This window comes from Scleropages formosus, chromosome 4, assembly GCF_900964775.1.
Source record: "Scleropages formosus chromosome 4, fSclFor1.1, whole genome shotgun sequence".
Classification (NCBI taxonomy): domain Eukaryota; kingdom Metazoa; phylum Chordata; class Actinopteri; order Osteoglossiformes; family Osteoglossidae; genus Scleropages; species Scleropages formosus.
The window spans coordinates 30,305,409-30,327,353 of NC_041809.1; the positions used below are offsets into that span (position 1 = coordinate 30,305,409).

The 21,945-nt window shown below is 43.0% G+C and overlaps 3 protein-coding genes across 3 annotated transcripts; 2 read left to right on the top strand and 1 right to left on the bottom strand.

The window, feature by feature from the left end:
- Positions 1-900: 900 nt before the first annotated feature.
- On the top strand, positions 901-12,688 carry LOC108934178 (cyclic nucleotide-gated olfactory channel-like). Its single transcript, XM_018751709.2, has 8 exons — positions 901-1,007; positions 1,247-1,333; positions 2,665-2,835; positions 3,559-3,666; positions 4,332-4,438; positions 4,546-5,905; positions 10,729-10,747; positions 12,659-12,688. The coding sequence occupies exons 1-8, from the start codon at positions 901-903 to the stop codon at positions 12,686-12,688; spliced, it is 1,989 nt and encodes a 662-aa protein (XP_018607225.2).
- Positions 6,680-9,317, bottom strand: dnaaf6 (dynein axonemal assembly factor 6). The gene is made up of 6 exons (XM_018751879.2): positions 9,139-9,317; positions 8,768-8,831; positions 8,104-8,215; positions 7,875-7,971; positions 7,372-7,457; positions 6,680-7,154 (listed from the first exon to the last, which is right to left on the bottom strand). The coding sequence occupies exons 1-6, from the start codon at positions 9,229-9,231 to the stop codon at positions 7,025-7,027; spliced, it is 582 nt and encodes a 193-aa protein (XP_018607395.1). The 5' UTR covers positions 9,232-9,317; the 3' UTR covers positions 6,680-7,024.
- Positions 12,689-15,288: 2,600 nt separating the features above from the next.
- gpr34l (G protein-coupled receptor 34 like) lies at positions 15,289-17,456 on the top strand. The gene is made up of 2 exons (XM_018751876.1): positions 15,289-15,361; positions 16,192-17,456. The coding sequence occupies exon 2, from the start codon at positions 16,223-16,225 to the stop codon at positions 17,261-17,263; it is 1,041 nt and encodes a 346-aa protein (XP_018607392.1). The 5' UTR covers positions 15,289-15,361; positions 16,192-16,222; the 3' UTR covers positions 17,264-17,456.
- Positions 17,457-21,945: the final 4,489 nt, after the last annotated feature.

Here is a 21,945-nt window from a genome sequence, read left to right on the forward strand (position 1 = left end):
ATCCTTCCTACCTATAAACAGCTAATGCATTTTTTGCAAATATGAACAACACGCAATAACTTCTAACACACAGAGCAAATTATTCCTTTTCGTGTGCGTGCGCCTTTCTTTATGTTCATCGAGGCATGCAAATAAGTAAAAAAATCACCCCGTCCCAACCTGTGCGCACTAAGAAGTGACAGGCGGAGATGGTCATACTTTCGGCTGTTTCTTCTCTCATCCCCCTTTACTATCAGCGCTGCTATTTCTCTACCACACTCTTCTTTTCCTGTTTCGCGTACCTCCTGACACACATGCTTGGAGAGGAGCGGTTCCTAGGACTGCCATACCTGTTGTTGCTATGGATGCCAAGGTTGTCTCCACAGCGACAGCAGCTTCTCCAGAGAGCCCCAGGTGAAGGCTGCTGCTGCTGGCAGGCTCTCCCCCTTGGTTCATTGTCCCTGCACTTTGGTGCCCCATGCAACCCTTAAAACATTTTCAGTTATGGGGCAGCTGAGAGAGTGACCATCTGAATGTGATGTACTGAAATAATACAAATCCTGAATACATCATATAACCACTTCAACGCTGAACATGCAGGATGAAGCAGGATTACCCAGTCCTGCCCCTGTGGGACTTCTGCACATGCAGTTGTTTGTTCCATTTCTTAATTAGAGAGGTTTGATTGCACTATTACAAAATAATGACCTAGTGTTTCACAACCTGTGTCCTAGGGGTACGTTGCGTGCATAGTATTTCCATCACCCCTACAATTAATTAATTAGATTTCACTGGGCTGTCTCACATCTTTCAATCATTTACCAAACCATGAGTTCTTTCTGGGGTATTCAGTTTTATTACATATATGTCTATGTCCCTGTCTCCTTTCCCCTACTGTTTCTTCACCCAAGAGGACACGGGATGACTGGCCAGGGGCCAGCGGAGGACACGGCTCTCTCGGCTCACCGGCTGTCCGTGAAGACATGTCTAGACGACGAGTCCGAGAGGCCTGACAGCACTTTGAGCAGGTGAGGACTGACAATAGTGAATGTAAAGTACAATTTGCTGCGCCTGGCCCTGAGGAGTAAGAACAGCTGTTAAGTGGCAAGGTCGCAAGACTCAAGAAGACCAACTATTCCAAAAATCTCCATACAGCTAGTGTGTCTGTGAAGTTTCTTCTCACCCATGGTTGAAATATTGTGTCTGTCAGCACCGAATACAAATGCTATGAATCTCCTCATGTCCAGTTGTGTTCCTACATTTACAGAGTTCAGTCGACATGCGATGACACATCTTCAGAACTTCAACGAGTTGCTGACATTGAACCTCAAAGTGGCCGGAGGGGTCTGTCCCGGTGAGTTAACAAACGAATTCTACATTTCCAGGTTCGCCAACAGTTTTTGGAAGTTTTTTTCTTGCTGAACTTCTTCTCATACACACACACACAGCTCATCCCAAGTGGGGACGCCGCTAGCTGGAACCTAACGTGGCAACACAGGGCACAAGGGTGAAGGGTGGAGGGGACACGCCCCAAACAGGATGCTAGTCTGCCGCAAGGCACCCCAGGCAGGATTCAAACTGGAGACCCACCTGAACTTCTTACTCAACATTTAAACCAAATTGCAAGCTCATGAAAGCTGTTAAAGGGGAACCAATTATTCATATGCATTATTTCTCTTCTTTTTGTTTTGGATACTTCAGCTGTATCCAAGCCCTAACACTCACACACTTTGTTTTATGGTATTAGGATATGAGCATTGCTTTATATGGAAACTAGGCAGATACACACACATTGTCTGAAACCACTTGTCCCGAGCCGGGTCGCGGCAAACCGGAGCCTAACCCGGCAACACAGGGCGCAAGGCTGGAGGGGGAGGGGACACATCCAGGACGGGACACCAGTCCATCGCAAGGCACCCCAAGCAGAACTCGAACCCTAGACCCATCAGAGAGCGGGACTCGGCCAAGCCCGCTGCGTCACCGCGCCCCCCTTAGGTAGCTGTATTCAAAAAAGAAATACCTTCTCTACAGTGAAACATGGAGGCATGCGTTTCAGTGATATTTTTTGGTTACTTCACTACCTCTTGAACTTGGTGCCTTGTATTTGTGCGTGGAATCATGAAAACAGGAGAATCACAAAGCATATTGGAGTGCAATGTCATACGCAGTGTCTGAAAGCTGGGTTTCCATTGAAAGGTCATGGGTCTTCCGGTGCAGAAATGACCCCGAACACACTTCAAGCAGCACCCACAAATGGTTCAAGACAAAGCGTTGGATTGCGTTCATTTTGACCAAAGACTGTGCTACCAAATTATTGACACCAAGTCTGCGGTATCAATAATATTGTCAGTGCCATTTCGTTTTATTTTCCGATTTCAAGATACATTAAGTTCAGAATGACAAACAAAGTATTACTGTGACTGTAGTATTAACAATAAAATAAAGAAATGAGGTCCAGTCAGTATCAACTTACTTTTAGGGAAAATTATAAGTTAAAAGTGCAAGTGCATATTTTTGGCCATAACTACGCATGTAACGGGTGAAAGGGAAGTTGCTAGTTCACTAGGGCGGATAGAATCAGCCATGTGCTTGTCTCACCTTCATGTGCATAAAAAACCAAAAGTAGTGCATTTTATGCAATCTGTGCGATTACTGTGCTCCTTTTTTGATGTATGCAATTTTCAGGCTGGTGAGCCTCGTGATCATCCTAAGGGAGTGGGCTCACAAAAGCTTGCTGGAGGAAGAGCAGCGGCCCGATTCCTTCCTAGAGCGCTTCCGTGGTCCAGAGCTGAGGACCGCTCCCAGTCGCACCAGCCAGGCCAATGACAATGACAAAGATGGCAAAAGGAGCATCAGGTACACCCATTTCACATCCTTTCGGAGCTACTCCCCTATATATCCACACTCACTTTTCAGCATCTTGGTTACTAATGTATATGGCTAAACCTGATCTCAGTTGAATTGTTCTTTGGGCGGGCAAATAGTTTTACATTTCTGTAATGTGGGCTACATGTCACCTTGGATTGTAACATAAGGTAATCATTTGTAATTCACTGTGTTCAGTTTGACCGTACAGCTCGGTTAAATTCCAGTGCTGGGTTTCCCTGATCTCCTATCAGTGTTAAACTGTGTGCAAGCAGACCACCTCAGGTTCATTGGATGAAATCATTTTTCAGGACTTAAGTGAAAGAGCGACCTGAAAAGCTTTTTGTGACACTACCTAACTACATTTAATTGCTTTCACAACTCAGTCTTTTGTTGTGACCCCTTTATGCACTGTTCTCTTATGGGAATATCACAATATTATACTCTTGTTATTAATATGTTTATAAGCTGCAGCGCTTGCTCAGTAATACATCTTGATGTTTTTTATGTTATTTTTTAAGCTACTGTAATTCCACTGTTGTGCATATTGGTCCATACATAGCACCTTCAAGGCCTTGAACTGACAACCCTTAGTTTACAAGTCTGTTTTTCTTGAATTACTACACTATGTGCGGCAGTGTTATATTATCGAACCCCTTCCTCTTTGTTAACCTGAAATGTATGTCATCACCGTGTAATTCTTTATAACAACAGGAAGAAGTTCAACACATTTGTTGTTGCATCTGCGGATAACACATACTACCGCTGGCTGTTTGTCATCGCTTCTGCCGTGCTTTACAACTGGGCCTTGTTGGTGGCAAGGTATGGTACTGTATCCCTTAGTGAATTGCTCATTTAGATCTGCAAGATATCAGGTGACAGGCTCAAAAGTGGCCAAAGAAAGAGGATGGTAAAAAGAGGGTATCGAGGGACTTGTGGTACACAAATGATAATCCTCTTATGTAATATAATTCAGAACTGGGACAGTGTTCATGACCTTACTCCACATGTTACAGTGACTTGTTGATCCTAATAATTGTTGATCCTGATAATAATTTTCCATATTGTCCATTCTGACTTGTAATCATGTCGTAACTCAGCAACTTCAGTGTACTTCTCTAGAAATTACCAAATAAGTCAGCAATGCGAATGTGCAGAGCATCAATACAGTGTGGCTAGAAGAACAGATGTATAGATGAGTGACCCAGTGCAAGTAGTGTATCTAGCAGTGTAAGTCACCACAGTGAATAAGGTGTGTGGGCTGATAACACTACACAGAGTTCATTGGAAGTCACTTTGGAGAAAAGCATCTGCTAAGTGAATAAATGTAAATGTAAAAAAAAGTTATCCTAGGAAGTTTCTGACTTTGTTATATTCAGTCTCTGTGTAATTAGTGTTCTGCATTTGTCAGTCCCTTTCCTCTGTATGTACATGTGTGTTGTGGCTCAGGCAAGGGAGAAGCAAACTCATTTGCTGTTGGCCTACAGGGCTTGCTTTGATGAGCTGCAGACAGAAAGCTACATCCTTTGGCTGGTACTGGACTACGTTTCAGATGTAGTGTACATCCTGGACTCCTGTGTTCGATTACGGACAGGTTCGTACTCTACCATCCAGGCTCGTCCCTTGAAATGTAGTCGTATGTATTGCTGTGCCATGTGCTCTGAACTACATGACTCACTTAACGGGATGTGTTTTCAATAGGGTTCTTGGAGCAGGGTCTGCTGGTAAAAGACCTCTCCAAGCTTAGAGACAGCTACGTCCATACACTCCAGTTCAAGCTGGACGTGGTGTCCATCCTGCCAACAGATCTTGCTTACATTGCTACAGGCATTCACATGCCTCAGCTGCGCTTCAATCGGCTACTGCGCTTCCCCCGCATGTTTGAATTTTTTGACCGCACTGAGACACGCACCAACTACCCCAACATCTTCCGGATCTGCAACCTGGTGCTCTACATTCTCGTCATCATCCACTGGAATGCCTGCATCTATTATGCCATCTCCAAGTCTCTGGGCTTTGGCTCTGACACCTGGGTGTACCCCAATGTCTCAGACACAGAATATGACTCCCTCTCCCGAAGCTATATCTATTGCCTGTATTGGTCTACACTCACCCTCACGACCATTGGGGAGATGCCACCGCCTGTCAGGGACGAGGAGTACGTCTTTGTCGTCTTTGATTTTTTGGTCGGTGTGCTCATCTTTGCCACCATTGTAGGGAATGTGGGCTCCATGATCTCCAACATGAATGCCACTAGGGCCGAGTTCCAGGCTCGCATCGATGCCATCAAGCACTACATGCAGTTCCGCAAGGTCAGCAAGGAGTTGGAGGCACGTGTCATTAAGTGGTTTGATTACTTATGGACCAACGAGAAAGCAGTGGATGAACAGGAAGTGCTAAAGAACCTGCCTAACAAACTGCGTGCTGAGATTGCCATCAATGTGCACCTGGAGACATTAAAGAAGGTGCGCATCTTCCAAGACTGTGAAGCAGGTCTGCTAGTAGAACTGGTCCTCAAGTTGAGACCGCAGGTTTTCAGCCCTGGCGATTACATCTGCCGCAAGGGCGACATTGGCAAGGAGATGTATATCATTAAGGAGGGCCGTCTTGCAGTGGTTGCAGATGATGGGGTAACACAGTACGCTCTCCTGACTGCTGGCAGCTGTTTTGGGGAAATCAGCATCCTCAACATCAAGGGCAGCAAGATGGGCAACCGGCGGACTGCCAACATCCGCAGCATTGGTTACTCTGACCTTTTCTGCCTTTCCAAGGATGACCTGATGGAGGCAGTTACAGAATACCCTGATGCCAAGAAGGTTTTGGAGGACCGAGGCCGGGAGATCCTAACGAAGGAGGGGCTGCTGGACGAAACCCTCGCAAGTAAGCCGAGCGAGGAAGAACTGGAGGAGAAAGTGGAGCGACTGGAGCACTCACTGGACACGCTGCAGACACGCTTTGCACGGCTCCTCAGCGAGTACACGGCCATGCAACAGCGGCTGAAACAGCGCGTTTCTGCTCTAGAGCACCAGGTACAGAACGCTTCCCAAGGGTTTGTTTCAGAAAACGAAGAGGACTCCATGGGGAACGTCAAGGCTACCGACGAAGACAAGAGTGATGACTTAACTAAAGATGATGACAGGTCTCACAGTTAGCTCAGCACTCTCATCCAAGTACAAAAGTGCTGCAGGACAGCTCATGCTTTGAACAGATGTACTACTTTCAAATGTTTATGCACAAATGCTACAGTCATAACTTTGTATCCAGAGGAGCTCTACTTGTCAGTAATGTGCTGTACACTGTGAACTGTTATCAGGGGCTGGTGGTGAAAGACCTCCGTTGTCACACAGTCACACAGCTTATCTCGGGTATGTTTTTCACTAGAAAATATTTTTGCTTCCATTTTTCAACATCTACATTTCAGATTTTTTTTTAAATAAATGCATCATTCAAAGTCATTACTCAGTTCCTTGCAAACTATATCTGTAATTTTTAAATGAGAAGGGAAGGCATTCCGCTCAGTGATCATTGATAAATAATATTTTCTGTTTATCTTTATGGTACAATCTTTCATGCAGCACTTTGGCCTCTTAATAAATTCCTCTTGTATTCCAAAAAAAAAAAAAAGGTCAGAATAAATGTTTTTAGTCATGTTCCCCTCTTAGCTGAAGCAGCTTAGCTTAATTTGTGTGTTTATTTAATAAGGAACAAATTTAATGAAATGATTCAATGAATGACACTGGCCGCAAAAATGATGCAAAGATGGTTTCAATTTATTGTGTTCTTTTTACAGAAACTACAAAAAACTGAAAGAATTTCGTGATACGAAAAATCCCCCCCCAAAAAAGTTCATTATTCTTACATCCATTAAAGAAGTCACAGCATTTTTACATTTGATATGTTTTTACTCCCGTTATAAATTTCTGTGACTATAGCTAATAGGGATTAAAATCCGCAGTGAACAAAACTTGTGGTATGATTGCAAAAGTATCTCTTCTCGATGTTTAGTGTTAGTTGATATTTGGGAAGATATAAAACCACAAGCTCAACCAAAGCTGTGATTGTGAAAGCTCTGTAACCATCCTTGAAGTGGCGCTCCATATCTTCCAGTGCCAACCCTGGTGATTAGTTCTCTCTCATCCTCCTTTCTCTGGATCCACTGATGCCTCTCATTCCTTTCCTATTAAGCCAGGTTGAGATCATCCAAGAGGCGGTTCATGGGCAGAGAAACTTCTAACACCTCCCTCTCCGCAATGAATTGAGCTTTTCCTTTGTGAGCGCGTACCGGATGGGGCAGGTGCAGACCTAGTTTACTGGGCAAACAAAAACAGATGCAAAATGCCACCAACTTCAACCTAAAATTCATATATTCTTGTAAAACACTTGCCCTTCCAAAGTCCATTTCTATACACTGTGCGCTACTTATTAGAGGAATGTTTTGAACAAAAATACAGCACTTATCCCAGCAACAGAAATGAAACAGTAAGGGAGAAGGTCTAAAAGCGGTTAATGATCAATGCATTATCTTACAATTTTGGTGTTCTGAGTTCAAGAAACTGTTCTTTGACATCCAGGTCCACTTCACTGACATTGGTGCCAGGCAGTTTGATCCTCACCTAAACAGAGAGGCAAACAGTTGTGCTAAAATATTAAATGCCATATAATGAAATGGTTATGATATAAATGAAAAGAAATATAGCAAAAAAAATGTTTTCCTCTGTTCCAGCAATATTGTAGATACATTAGAATTTTGTTTAGGTTCATCAAAGCACTTTGATAATTATATTTACATTTTCATTTATTTATTTAGCAGACTCTTTTCTCCAAAGTGACTTCCAACAAACTCTATGTAGTGTTATCAGCCCACACACCTTATTCACTGCAGTGATTTACACTGCTATATACACTACTTAAAATTGGTCACTGTAATAATATATTAATATTACATATATAATATATATCAAATAATGCCATTGTACACATATTCTGTTACAATGAAGGCAGCGAGAACAGTATGTCGCGAGAATACCAACCAACATGCTCTCACAACACATGGACGAGGGGTCTTTCCGACTCATCCCAAGAAACAGGTCTTCTGTACCCACACTTTGCTTCAAAACAATTTCATACCTGTGATATAACACATGTACTGTCACATGAAAATATATTTATGTGAACCTACAAAAAGCAAACATGCAGTATCTGTTGTCCCAGGACTCTTTTTGTGGACATAATATAATAACTTGATCACAGTAAACATACTCAGGCTGTTGCCTGGGATCAGCAATGGGATCAGCAATGCCATCAGACTGCTCATCCTCTGCCAAGCGTTCCTCACTCCAGATGTCTGCGCTGTTCTTTTTACAACGTGGTGCTGCAGTAGAGAATAACGTGTGCAGGGATTAACAGCGAAGGTTTATTACGAGGACAATTCAACTATAGGCCTTATGAAACAAGACACTGCACATTCAGATATACAGGTGGATATAAATGTAGTGGAAACTGACTCCTGCAACAATGAGAACTGCACTGCAATGTTTTAACACACACTCATTATAGTGTGTGCGTGTGTGTATTTAAATAAGTAAGCAAGCAGCGTAACTTGTGTGGGACTAACAAGTGGAAAACTTGAATATGCTAGAACTGAGAATATGCAGACCAAGCCATGTGTTCCGGGGTAAAATCTGCTCATTCCTGGGCTGGTGGTCTGAAAAGGTTTCAAATAGTTTATGCGCTATCACAACTAATACATCTCCATTTCATCCGAAAGCCAGCTTGATCGGTGCAGTGCTGCAACTGTTCCCTAAATGCATCTGGAGTGTAGTTTAAAACCTTTCAGTGTGTATACTTTATTCTGCAGTTTCTACATAGACAAATTATAATACACATGGCAATAAAAGCAAAAGTTGCCTGAGACGAATCCTACCTGGGTTGATCTCTGTTTCTTTATGGGGACCGATATCACCAGGGCCTAATTTGGCTGTTGCAGACTGGCAAAAGAAAGAAAGAAGAAAAAAAAAATGTTCAGTGACGCAGCACAGCAACAAAATACTATCCATGCTGTGATAATAGTATTATAGATGTCATGTTTTGGGTGACATTATGTTAGTTACTTGATGTATGTTGCAGGGAGAGGCTCCCAAAGTTCAGCACAGCCTAAATTTGTCCCTCATATACAGCTTTAAAGTATGTTTTATCCCTCCAAAACCTGATAGTTTTCCATTAAAAAAAGATTCATTCAAAATTCAAAGAGATTCATTAAAAAACAAAACCGACAGTGGACACCATGGACCCTACCGAACAGTCTTCATCATCATCATCATCCTCCTTCGGGGGACACAGCAAGGCAGCCAGAGCTTGTACATTCGCCGGAGAGTAATATTCATTCATTTTTATAAAAATCTTTTTTTAATTACTGCTAGGTTTAAAATAAGGTGATTCGCGCTGTATTGATCCCGCTCACTCAAATCATTGTTTATCCGTTGCCATGGGAACTCAAGCGCTTCCGGCAGGAGCCACGGATTGTACGCATGCGCGCTGTGGGCCTTTTTGTTAGGCTTCAATCAGATAACTGGAGGTTAGAGGTTGGCAAAGGATCGAAGTGTCCGTGTTAATTTTGATTACAGACAGATAAAAATAGAAATGGAGATTGCGGAATGGTGGAAAATAGGTCTCCTGCACGCATTTAAACGTTCGTACAAGAAAAGCTGGATCTAATTATATCATTTTGCCCGCTCTGGTAGGACTTTACTGTGAATCTAAACTTAAGGATGTTTATTAAAAAATCTTCACGCGTATAAAACCAGACACGTGTAATTCAGGGTAAAATTAAGCAGAACTATATGTGAAGCGTGTTTCAGTATCATTCTGCCATTGCTCTCAGGATCGGGGCATTTTCAGGTGTAAAGTTCTCTTCTGACGCCGGCAGGATCGACCGGCGACAGCAGCGCCCTCTAGCGCCGCCAGACCGCAGCGTCGTAGACACGTTTCCAGCATCGCGGAATGTGCCCTGGATCTCCCATGCAGGATTTTTAATTTTTGAGCCTTTGACCATATTTTTGTTAATGTAAAAGCAGGTCAATGATTTCATTCGCCAGTGCATTTAGTGGGTGCGAATTTTTTGGAAAGATTCACTGGCGTACTATAATTATTAAGCATGCATGGTATACTTTCATACTGAAGCGAAGCCTACGTTTTGTTTTTTTAGCGTGTTTCGCAGCCTGCGCACTCTGCACAGGTTCCCCGCGGTTTCCCCTTTTCTTCGCTTTTCCAGTGCGCTGCCAGTCTGGAAGAAGTGCGCGCAGCCGAGTTATTTCATACCCTCCTTTTCTGTCTCGCTTGCAGAAAAAAATTGACTTAACGAATCATGCAGACATGAAGCTCACGATTAGTTTAATCGGATGTGCTGGTAGAGCAGAACACGAACCGCGGGAATGGCTCACATCCCCTTAGTTTGGGAGCTGCTGTTGCGGAGCAGTGTTTTCCTTTAGGCTTTTGGCGACATCTAGCGGCAGCAGTGGAAACTGTTACTTGATTCTCGTCCCGCTACGGCCGTTGCGTTAATTCAACCAGATGCTCTTATGAAGTGTTGCTTTCTACTGACAGCTTAAATGCTGCTGAAATTCTATCATAAATAGCAGCCTGTTCATTTTATGAATACTTTTTGCTAAATCAGTGTGCACAAAGAGACACATCCCCTGACTGATCGTCGTGGATGGGAAACGTTGTCTCCTGTAAAGACATAGATCTTCTTCCATCTAGCGGTTCAGCTAAGAAATTGCCTTTTTTTTCAATGTAGGTGACATTTTATACTCAGTTTATTGTAGCTGTGTTTTGGTGTGGTTTCTAGTTACACTGACCCATGCTTTGACTTGACTTAGCCCTTGCCTGCGATGGCAATGAATCAGTTTACACTTACTCATTCAGCAGAAACATTATTTTTCTGAAGCAACTTATGCTACGTTCAATTATTTACCCCCATTTATACATTTTACCCATTTATAATTTTACTGGAGCTATTAGGGTAGTAGGGGGCGTGGTGGGTTGGACCAGGTCCTCCTCTCTGGTGGGTCTGGGGTTCGAGTCCCGCTTGGGGTGCCTTATGATGGACTGGCGTCCCGTCCTGGGTGTGTCCCCTCCAGCCTTATGCCCTGAGTTGCCGGGTTGGCTCCGGTTCCCCGCGACCCCATATGGGACAAGCAGTTCAGAAAGTGTGTATTTAGGGTAATTACCTTACTCAAGGACACTAGAGTCAGAGGTGGGATGTGAACCTGCAACCTATGGGTCCAAAGGCAGCAGCTCTAATCACTCCCAGTTGACACATTTGTTGTGGATGCATTGTAAATATGTGTTTACATGTATTTTACATATACAAAACTGGAAACGCATTCATTTTGATCATTGAAAATAATGCACAAATTTATACATTTCGAAATGTCAAATTTTGTCTAATAATGTCATTAAAACAATTTTCTGAATATGAAAAATTTTCAGAACTTTTAGAATTCTGGTTATTGCCTTGTTCATATTCTTGCTTTTGTTGTTTGTAGTATTGTATGTTATTGTTTTATGTTAAAAGGGAGGATTTCTCTTTCTGTCCAGTAGCTTTTTTGATTATAAATCAAAATGTTTATAAGATGTGTATAAATGTTTTATACACGCTGATTTTCAGCTGACATGTGTCATGGCTGTAGGAGTTGTTCACAGGTTACATATGAAATATTATTTTTATTATATGTGTTAACATTTTCATGTATAATTTCTCCCCACATACTTTCATTTAAGGGGGGGTGCGGTGGCACAGTGGGTTGGACTGGGTCTTGCTCTGTGGTGGGTCTGGGGTTTGAGTCCCGCTTGGGGTGCCTTGCAATGGACTGGCGTCCCGTCCTAGGTGTGTGTCCCCCCCCCCCCCAGCCTTTCACCCTGTGTTGCCGGGTTAGGCTCTGGCTCCCCATGACCCTGCATGGGACAAGCAGTTCAGCGTGTGTACTTTCATTTAAAAGAACAGGCATATTTGGCTTATACAGTAGAATATTGTCTGAAACAGGCCTGTCCTTTCACTCATACACTGTTGAATAACTGTAACTTCTCACCTGCTTTGCACAAAAATCCTTGTAATTACCAAAAGAGCCTTCTAGTTCTCTCACCACTGTATCTCCTGTTCTTATAAGTCATTGTTCTCTTGGGGGGGGAGAGACTAAAGTTTCACTTACGTTTTTCTGTATGATATCATGAACCTACTGAGACTTTAAAATTATGCAATGAGACCTGAATCACTGATGATGCCAATTATGGAAACGATGCTGGTTCCCCGTGACCCCATATGGGAAAAGCGGTTCTGAAAATGTGTGTGTGTGTGTGTGATAAATTCCGTTGGGGGTGCGGGAGGTGGATAGATACTAACAACAGAGTAGCAACAGAACTAGTAACAACAGGAATAGTAAAATAATGTGCATTTTTAGAGGGAATACATATGAATTCATCAAATATTAATAAACTGTCAAGTGACCAAAGTCCTGCAGCACGCAGCTATATTTACAGCAAGAGGACCACTGGAACGGCTGGACCACTTTTTTTAAAGTTGTGCGGTTTTATGTGAATGTTTTTAATGCCACATGGTCTGGTAAAACTGACAGGAAGTAATGGCTTTGTGATGTTATTTCATTGGAAGGTTGCAGATCAGGCGCTAACCACGGTATTTTATTTTTTTCGTTCTATGCGGTGAATGTGAGTTTGCTCTGCCCCACTTTCTGTAATTACAAAAACCACACGCACCATCCTGAAGCTGAGAAGGGAATGGTCTCTGCTATCTTTCTAGACAGTTCTGCACGCGCTGGCCATGCACTAATACAATTCTACGTTTTTTGGAGTTAATGATTTTATAACGATCTCAAAATCATGCCATGTTTAAACTTGCATTTACATTTATTCGTTTAGCGTGCTCTTTTCTCTTAAGCCTCATGTGTCTCAGAGAGAAATGCAAAGAGTGCAACAACAGAAAGAGACATTTGGATGCAGACACATGATTCTAGAGATTCACTGTGTCAATTTATCACATACCACCATTTAAACCAGTATATATCACATGAGTAGCTGCATAAAGGTTTATCCCTTATTCAACAAATTCTTATTAAAAATGATTAAACATAAATACTTTATCATGCACTTACGAGATCGGGGGGGGGGGGGGAAGTGGAGGGATTATATCTCGTTAAGACAAGCAACAGTTCCTCGCAGAAGCGAATTGGGTGTTCGTGATCCCTATAGCTTCCGCTCTAGTAGACCTAAATCTTTTCATCCGATCAGTTCAAACTGCAAAAAGCTTTCCAAGATACTGAAGGAAAACCATTTTAACCATCCCGTCGAAATTCATTCAGACAGTATTACTGCGCGTCTTCCCACCACGTACTGTAGTTTAGTCTCCAGGGCAACCAATGAAGCAAGAAGGGACAGCTGGAAGCGCAGTGATTAGAGCTTCTGCTTTTGTAAGTGTTGCAGGGGCAAATACCCTTGAGTATGCTACTTATCCTAAAATTTCCCCAGTAAAAATGAAACAGCTGTATAAATGAGTAAGTAGTTGTAGGTAGCTCAATGTGCTGTGGTTCAATGTGTACAACCGCTTGTCCCAAGCAGGGTCGCGGTGAGCCGGAGCCTGACCTGTCGATGCAGGGCGCGAGGCCAAGTGGGGAGGGGACACACCCTGGGCAGGATACCGGTCTGCCGCAAAATACCCCAAAGAGGACTTGAGCCTCAGACCCACCACAGAGCAGGCCCCGGCCAAACCCGCCGTGTAACTTTGGAGCAGAAAAAGAAGGGTGAGTTGGAGGAAAGTATTAAAAAATGTCTCACCTTGAAATCCTCATGTGGCACAGTGAGTGGTGTTGCCTTCTCACAGCGCCTGGATGGTGTGAGAGGATGTGGGTTCAATCCCTCCTCAGTCTGTGTGGGGTTTCCTCCAGGTGCTCTGGTTTCCTCCCGCAGTCCAAAGACATGCTGTTCAGGTTCACCCATAGTGTGTGAGTGACACAGAGAGTGTGTTCCACCGACGTATGGATGAGTGACCCAGTGTAAGTAGTGTATCTAGCAGTGTAAGTCACCGCGGTGAATAGGGTGTGTGGTCTGATAGGAGGACATAGAGTTCACTGAGAGTCGCTTTGGAGGAAAGCGTGCTAAATAAAAGCGAAATGCTTCCATAAAACAGTGGCATACAGAAACTCGGGCCATTTTCACTCTGCAGCGGAGAAATTTTAGAAAAAAAGAAGGGTGAAGAAAATGCATCAAAAAAAAGATTGTGTTGCTGGTTTGATATACGACCCCAGAGCTGAGCGAACAGCAGTTTACTGCAGCAGTTATAGGGAGGCCCTTGATTTCAGATTCTTAATCATAGCGGAAGTAAGAAATTCTCAGCTGGTTCTCTGCCCTATTTGAGGTTAGGAAAATATGTGAAGTACACAGTGACACAAATTGAAAAGAGAGTTGAGCTTGTAGACTTGCAGCCAAAGGCACTGAAAAGGAACAAGATCGTTGTTTCTCTTTATTCATTATCCTTTATTCTGATTGTGTTTAGGAAGCAGTGACATACTGAATTATGCAAGAATTACTTTAGATAAATGTAATTAGATATTATTAGAACTAATCCCCAATATGGACTTGTAATTTCCTCTAAATAGAAAATGCCACTACATTTATATTTACGTTTATTCATTTAGCAGATGCTTTTTTCCAAAGCAATGTACATTTCCGCGAAAATACAAATTTGTACATTACATTAAGAGAAAGAGACATGGCTGCAGACATGTGATTCTTAAGTAAACTTGGTTTGTTACTTTCCACTTGATGCACCAATGTTCATCGCTCGAGTTGGTCCATAAAACGCAGGATAGATGAATCCTGATAACCTCCTGCATTTTTTTTTTTTTTTTTTTTAAGAATAAGGTACACAAACAATGACATACAATGCCGGGGTAGTGGCTGTGTAAAGGCCTATATGGGGAAGATCATAAAGTTACGGTGCATGAACATTTACACCATACACGAGCTGGAGAGATCTTGGGCGAAGCGAGTCCGGAAAAGTTGACTTTTCAGACCCTCCTTGAATGTAGACAGAGTTTCAGCAGTTCTGAGTGAGAGGGGGAGGTCGTTCCACCACAACGGAGCCAGAACTGAGAACCACCATGCTTTACTTTTCATGCGTGGGACCACCAGCTGAGCAGAAGTAGACGAGCGAAGCGGTCTGGCTGGGGTGTAGCGGCTGATCGCCGTCACTCATGATCGCCGTGTGGTTTTGAATGCCGCCACCTTGTGTTTGCAGCATTGTGACACATCTCGCACTTTGCTACAATTGCTGAACTTAGTGGAAATGAAGCATAAGGAAAGGAAGTCAACATTGTAGCGTGAACCGAAACCAACAAAGTTGACCAAGTGCATCTATAGGAGGAATTTCCTGCTTGAGGTTTTGTGAATTTGAAGTCCTCACCAGACACATTCAGTGACAAAGCAGAGAACGTCGTAGGCTGCGCAGGTAAGCCCTCTATATATACTTGCTTTCTTTTCCCAACGTCCCGTGTTACTCACTTGTCAGGAACCGGCACACGGTCTCTGCTTATTTCACTTTGAACCTAGAATAAAAACGATTCAGGCAGAATAAAAGATTGCAAACTTTACTCTGAATTTATATGCGTGCCCACAATACAATTTCTTTGAATTCTGTACTTCTTATACGATTCGCTTGCTCTATTTATTCATTTATTTATTCGTTTGTTTGTTTGTTTACAAACAGGTTTAATGGTATTTTCCCTGCTGCAGCTTGATGTAGCGTTCTTTTAATGAAATATCTTTTTCCTATGTTTATGTTCTATGTTCCTGTATTTGCTATAACAATGAAAACTTTTGATTTAAAGAAACGGGGGCAACTGGAGATAGTGTAGAAATGGACTTAAAACACAATGGTTTCTGGTGCAAATGATACACATATGTAGCATGATTTGAACGTAGAACAAACAACCTTTTTTGTTCTATTGAAACTGTATTAGTTGCTTTGGATCAACGCCTTGTCTAAGGCTGTAACAAAATTACGCTCAATCGCTGTTTAACAGCATTTCTATTACGTTGCATTAAGTTTTACAGAATATTTATATAACATTTATATTACATTGCATTTGAAGAACTGTGCAATTTTTAACCGGTTCCAATTTTTACCATTTTTAATATAGGCAAAATATGTAACTAATGTGTTATTGCATTATGGTTGCTAATACATGCAGTTTTTAAATGTTTGGAATACACTTGCCATGTTTATTAAATGAACAGTTGCTTCTGTTTGGCTCTAAGTGGTGTTTGTAATGTCTGAAGGTGGAACTGGAACTGCCTTTGAGAGACCAGCATGACCGAGTCCTACACCCAGGGGCCAGCTCCCCCAAGAGGCAATCCTGGCAACAACGGCACATGTGAGGTCCACGACGGCTTTCTTTCTCTGGTCCTTCCCACCGGATACTCCCTCATCTTCATCGTCGGACTGCTCAGTAACATTGCGGCGGTCGGTGTCTTTTTCACGAGGAGTCACTTGGACTCTTCCATTACAGTGTACATGAAGCATATGGCCCTGGCTGACCTGCTCCTGATTCTCTGCCTTCCGGCACGGATCTTTTATCACAACCGCCATGGACCCTTTTACCTTTGCAGGGTGGTGGGTATTGCATTCTATGTCTCCATGTACGCCAGCATCGTCTTCCTGAGCCTCATTAGCCTCGACCGCTATCTTAAGATAATCAAACCCGTGAGGGTCTTCAGGATCCATCAGGTGGAGTGGAGTCGCAAGGCTGCGTACGTCACGTGGACTGTCTTTGCCCTGAGCTCCCTGTACTTCTTAATCAGTGACAGGGGAAGCAAGCCTTGCGACACCATCTGCTTCCACTTCCACAGGAAAAAACTGACGGGAGGGGTTATCAACCTCATGGTGGTTGGCCTCTTTTATGGCCTCTTCCTCGTATTTATCTGCGTCTATGGGACAATCGCCATGAAGCTAAGAACTATAACGCTCGGTGGCAATGAGTCCAAAGCCAGGAGTCGTAGGAACAGGGTAGTCATGAAGACCTTTGTGGTGCCCACCGTTTTCACTCTTTGCTTCCTCCCCTACCATGTGGTGCGCGTCCCCTACGTCCTCTCCCAAATGGACGTCATCCAGGAAGAAAGCAGCAAGCAGATGCTGCACATCCTCAACGAGCTGGTGCTATGCCTGTCCGCCCTCAACAGTTGCCTGGATCCTGTCATCTACTTTTTCCTGTCCCGCATTTTCAGGAAAACCATCCTGTGCGCCATCCATGGAAAATTCAAGAAGCTGTACAACGTGAACCAGAGAGGAATCATTTTCAACAGATCAGTAAATGGGCTTGTTAGGAAAGAGGAAACTTCTGAGCAGCTATGAACATTCTCCTGTATCGCACAGGCAATACACACAATATCAATCGCAATAGCTGGTCTCAAGGGGTCGGTGACGCCTTTATTCAGCTCGCTAATTCTCTAGAAGACTCCACAAATTCTTTGAGTGACTTTTATTATGCGGCCGGCAGCACTATGTGGGCTGTCTACTCCTTGCTGAATTTCCTCTCTACACTTTTTTCTGGTGGGGGCTGGTCGAACATGCACAGCTCCGAGGTAGCATACAGGCAGTCCTAAATACGATGAGCAGCTGCCACTTCCGGCTAAGCCCTTTGACAATTGCCTGCACACACTGAATTAAGACCATTGTTATTTCATAGTGCTGTGTTTTTACATATATTAAAGTATTTAACGTTTTGTTTTTAATTTATCAATTTTATCTAGTGCTCTATATTTTAAAATTGGAAAAAAGTTATTGGTGAGTATCCAGGCATATTTGCTGTGCTGTATATTTAATTTTACTGTTGTCGAGTTTTAGCCGAGGGGGACACGGTGGCGCAGTGGCTTGGACCGGGTCCTTCTCTCCGGTGGGTCTGGGGTTCGAGTCCCGCTTGGGGTGCCTTGTGGCGGACTGGCGTCCCATCCTGGGTGTGTCCCCTTCCCCTCTAGCCTTATGCCCTGAGTTGCTGGGTTAGGCTCTGGTTCCCCATGACCCTGTATGGGACAAGTGGTTCAGAAAGTGTGTGTCTGTGAGTGAGTTTTAGCTGTTTTCTGTTGGCTTTGGATCCAACTCCTGCGAGGCATTTGCATGCTTGCTCATGTTCACATGGGTTTTCTCCCACAGTCCAAAGACATGGTTCTGGTGAACAGGTGACTCTAAATTGTCCTCATTGTGTGTATGTGAGAGTGAATGAAAGAATATGTAATTGCCATGTGATGGTCTGACATCCCCTACAGCGTGTACCTCGGCTGGGACCCTTTCCAGGATAGACTCCAGACCTGTGTGATTCTGTACTGCTGTTTCTGGTGCGGTGGTACAACGCATTTGGTCTGGTCCTGCTCTCTAGTGGGTCTGGGGCTCAAGTCCCGCTTGGGGTGCCTTGCGATGCACTGGCATCCTGCCCTGGGTGTGTTCCCTCCCCCCTCAGCCCTGCGCCCTGCGTTGCCGGGTTAGGCTCCGGTTCCCCGCGACCCCGTATGGGACAAGTGGCCTCAGCCAGTGCGTGTGTGTGTTTCTGGATGGATTATATGGACGGGGGCACTGCCACCAGAAAGGTGCATTTTTGCTACTCCCCTCACCATCTCATGTACTTAAAACACAAGAACTGAATGGGAGAAAAAGACTGACTTTTGGAACTTCCTTTTACTTTACTTTATTTTACCCTCTGACTCTGTTATGACCTTTGAAAACAACCTTTGGTTTTGGCGAAGACGTTGACCTTTCTCAGTGACATGGTATCCAGGAATTTCCCCATAGCATGTGCTTAATCTGTCAGTGTAGTTAAGGTGGATAAGGTAAAATGAAGTTATTCACCACTGCCATGATAATCTGAAGCACAGCGTACGCATATGCTTTATAATGTTAAATGTCTTTAATGTCTGTAAATATAGTATGAGTTGTTTTGTACTCCTTTTTTATGAACAAAGTATTTAAATTAAGCAGATGTAAATTTTTTGCATTTCCAAGTTATCATGAATTTATTTTAATAGCAAGAAAATTTACAGTAAATTTCCATGCATTATAGCAAATATTTGTCAATGTAACAAAATAAAGCACTGAACATTTTATATAAATGTTTAAATGTAATAAAATATTACAATGTAATCTGTCTTTAATTCATTGCAATTTGAAAGAATATGCTGTCCGAACAATAAGGCAATTTGATATATTTAGCTGTTCCTTCACTATGATAAATCATTGATGCATAAATTAGTGTGAAAATATGTAATACATTATAACAATGTAAACCCTTTTCAGGACATCACGGTGGTGCAGGCTGTAGCGCTGCTAGGGTGTAGCTTTGAATCCAACTCATTCCATGTGGAGTTTGCACGTTCTCCCCATGTCTGTGGGTTTCCACCAGGTGCTCTGGTTCCCTCCCACAGTCCAAAGATACGCATTTCAGATTTTTTCTCAATTCTGAATTTCCCATCTTGTGTGAATGCCTGAGTGTGCCCCTGTGGCGACCCTGCAATGGACTCTTGTCCCGTCCAGGTTGTACCTTGCTCCGCCTTGTGCCCTGTGCTTCCAGGATTGGCTTCAGATCACTGTGACCCTGCCCTTGACAGCAGTTAAGGAAAGTTTCTGAATGAATCTTTGGATCACACATAAGAAAGAAAGATAAAAGTGTAATGAACACAAGCCTATTTGTCATATTTTACAGTTTTTGGATGTGCTGCCATGTGCGGAAAAGTAATATAATACTTTATTGCACAAAAAGTTCCTTCATCATATCTTAAAGGTGACTTTCGTCACTGTCCATTCTAACAATCACCGACAAAGAAGGGCTAACAAAGGACGTACAGCTTTCTAAAGCATTTTTCATTTCTTTTTCCCCCAGTATGTCATTAGCATATATGCCCTTATAAAATTGTGCAGCTGCTATCTTGGTAAAGATTAATTGCGCATGCAAGACAGAGCACTTAGTAACCGCTGGCTTCCTGTTGCTGCAGTTTTGAACCTTTGCTCTGGTTACTTTGATAAGGAGCTGTTGCACAACCTTATCTTCAGCCAGCTTCTCATTGCGGTACATGCTATTGAAGGAGGTCCCCGTGCTAAGATGTTAACATGGGCTGATGAAACACATATTACATAGCAATGAGGCACTTTTGTTCCCATCGTTCAGCTTTCAGGGCACTTGAAAGCATTCAAGTAACTGCATTCTCCAACCTTGATGATGTTCTCATTGTAAATCTAAGCGCAAATGAGTGGTCGCTGTGTGTCAAATTCAACTGCACCGGGCCCAAACTTGGCCCTAGAAGTCCAGTTTTCCACAGAAGGTCAGTCCATAGGTCTAGATGGGGCACTGCACAGTAAATTATTGGAACAAAAAAAGGCACGGGATGAAATTTCTACGTGCGCTGCTAGCTGAAAGCTGGAGTATAACAGAATGATAGAATATTATGGCGTCATAGAATTATTGCAAAAAACTTAAATTGGAACTTCAGGTGTGCAGTGTTATTAAAAGTGCAAATGGAAATGATATGCAGAAATACATTAGCCCCCTTGTTTCAAACTTTCAAAATGAACTGCAGTCAGATGTTCTCAGGTAAGTCTGTTTCCCCCCGGTATGTGTTCCAGTACATTTGGGTTAGTGTGGTAGTGCTTTTATGAATTTTCTACACTCAACTCTGCAAAGAACAGAATAAGGAGCTCACACTCAGCAGGACTTTGAAACATTCAATATAAACAGAAGTTCTTATATTCTTGGAGAACATTGAGGTGACAAACAAGGAGGGAGAGACCAGTGGTCTGCTGAGGGCACTACTTATGGTCTAGTGTGTAACAGTCTTCGTCTGTAGAGATTTTCCTGGAAAAAGTGAGCTAAGGCTCGAGGTAAGACTCAACATTTAATTTCAGGTTATTGTTTTCAGAAATTAAAATGGTTTGTAATGAGCTGGTTTTTAATTTGCGTTAATTGGGTTTTTATGCAATAAATCACTTTAATTGGTCCTGTGGAATAACCTGATCGGTTAGCGTACGGCGGTAGCACGGCGGGCTTGGCTGGGTCCGGCTCCCTGGTGAGTCTGGGGATCGAGTCCTGCTTGGGGTGCCTTGCGATGGACTGATGTCCTGTCCTGGGTGTGTCCCCTCCCCCTCCAGCCTTACGCCCTGTGTTGCCGGGTTGGGCTCATTGCGACCCCACTTGAGACAAGTGGTTTCAGCCAAAGTGTGTACGGTGATTATAACAGCTAAATGTTTGTGATGTATCACTGTTCTGTACTAAAGGCCAGTCTGCAGCATCTAACTCCCATGCTGCAAATGAGTCCAACTCTGACTGTGGAATGCACCAAGCAAGAGGATATTTCACTAAGCCACTCCCAGGGACTCCGGAACAAGACCCCTTAACTGAACCAATTGACAGTGTTCTTGGAGGTGTGAGAGCAAGTTCATCCCAGGGCTACTGGGCTCGTCCACCCTCCGGGGCCCTGCACTGCGCCGTTCTTCCACAGCACATTAAAGTAAACGTCCAGGGCCAATTATTCATGCCTTTTCAACATGTCTGTTGAATTGTTCATGACGTACGTTTATGCATGCTGGATAGTCATCAAAATCAGATAAGAGGGGCTTCTAGTCTTAGTTTCAAATATGTAACATCCATGTATTTTTTTCTTACAAAAGTGTTGATTTCCGAGGAGGTCTAATGACACTAATGACGTTGTTATGGTCTCTTGCTGTTTTTTTCTATATGTTTTGACTGACATCCTTAGAAAATTTCATTTAAAACTTGCAAATGCTGACGTGGGATTTATATACTTAATGTTTGCATTAATTAAATTTATTCCGTAGGGTATTTTATTGCCTATCTGGGACTTTATTTTATTCTTATCATGCCTTGAATTTACACTGAGATGGGTGCATAAAATGGTAACTGTAAATGTTTTCAGTTTCTCTCATTTTTTTTAAGTGTATCAAGCTAAAAAATGTATTCAGGGAAAGAACAGAGTGAAGAACACAATTAAACAGTTGAATTGTAACCAAAGCCCTTGTACTGGCCTTATAACTTT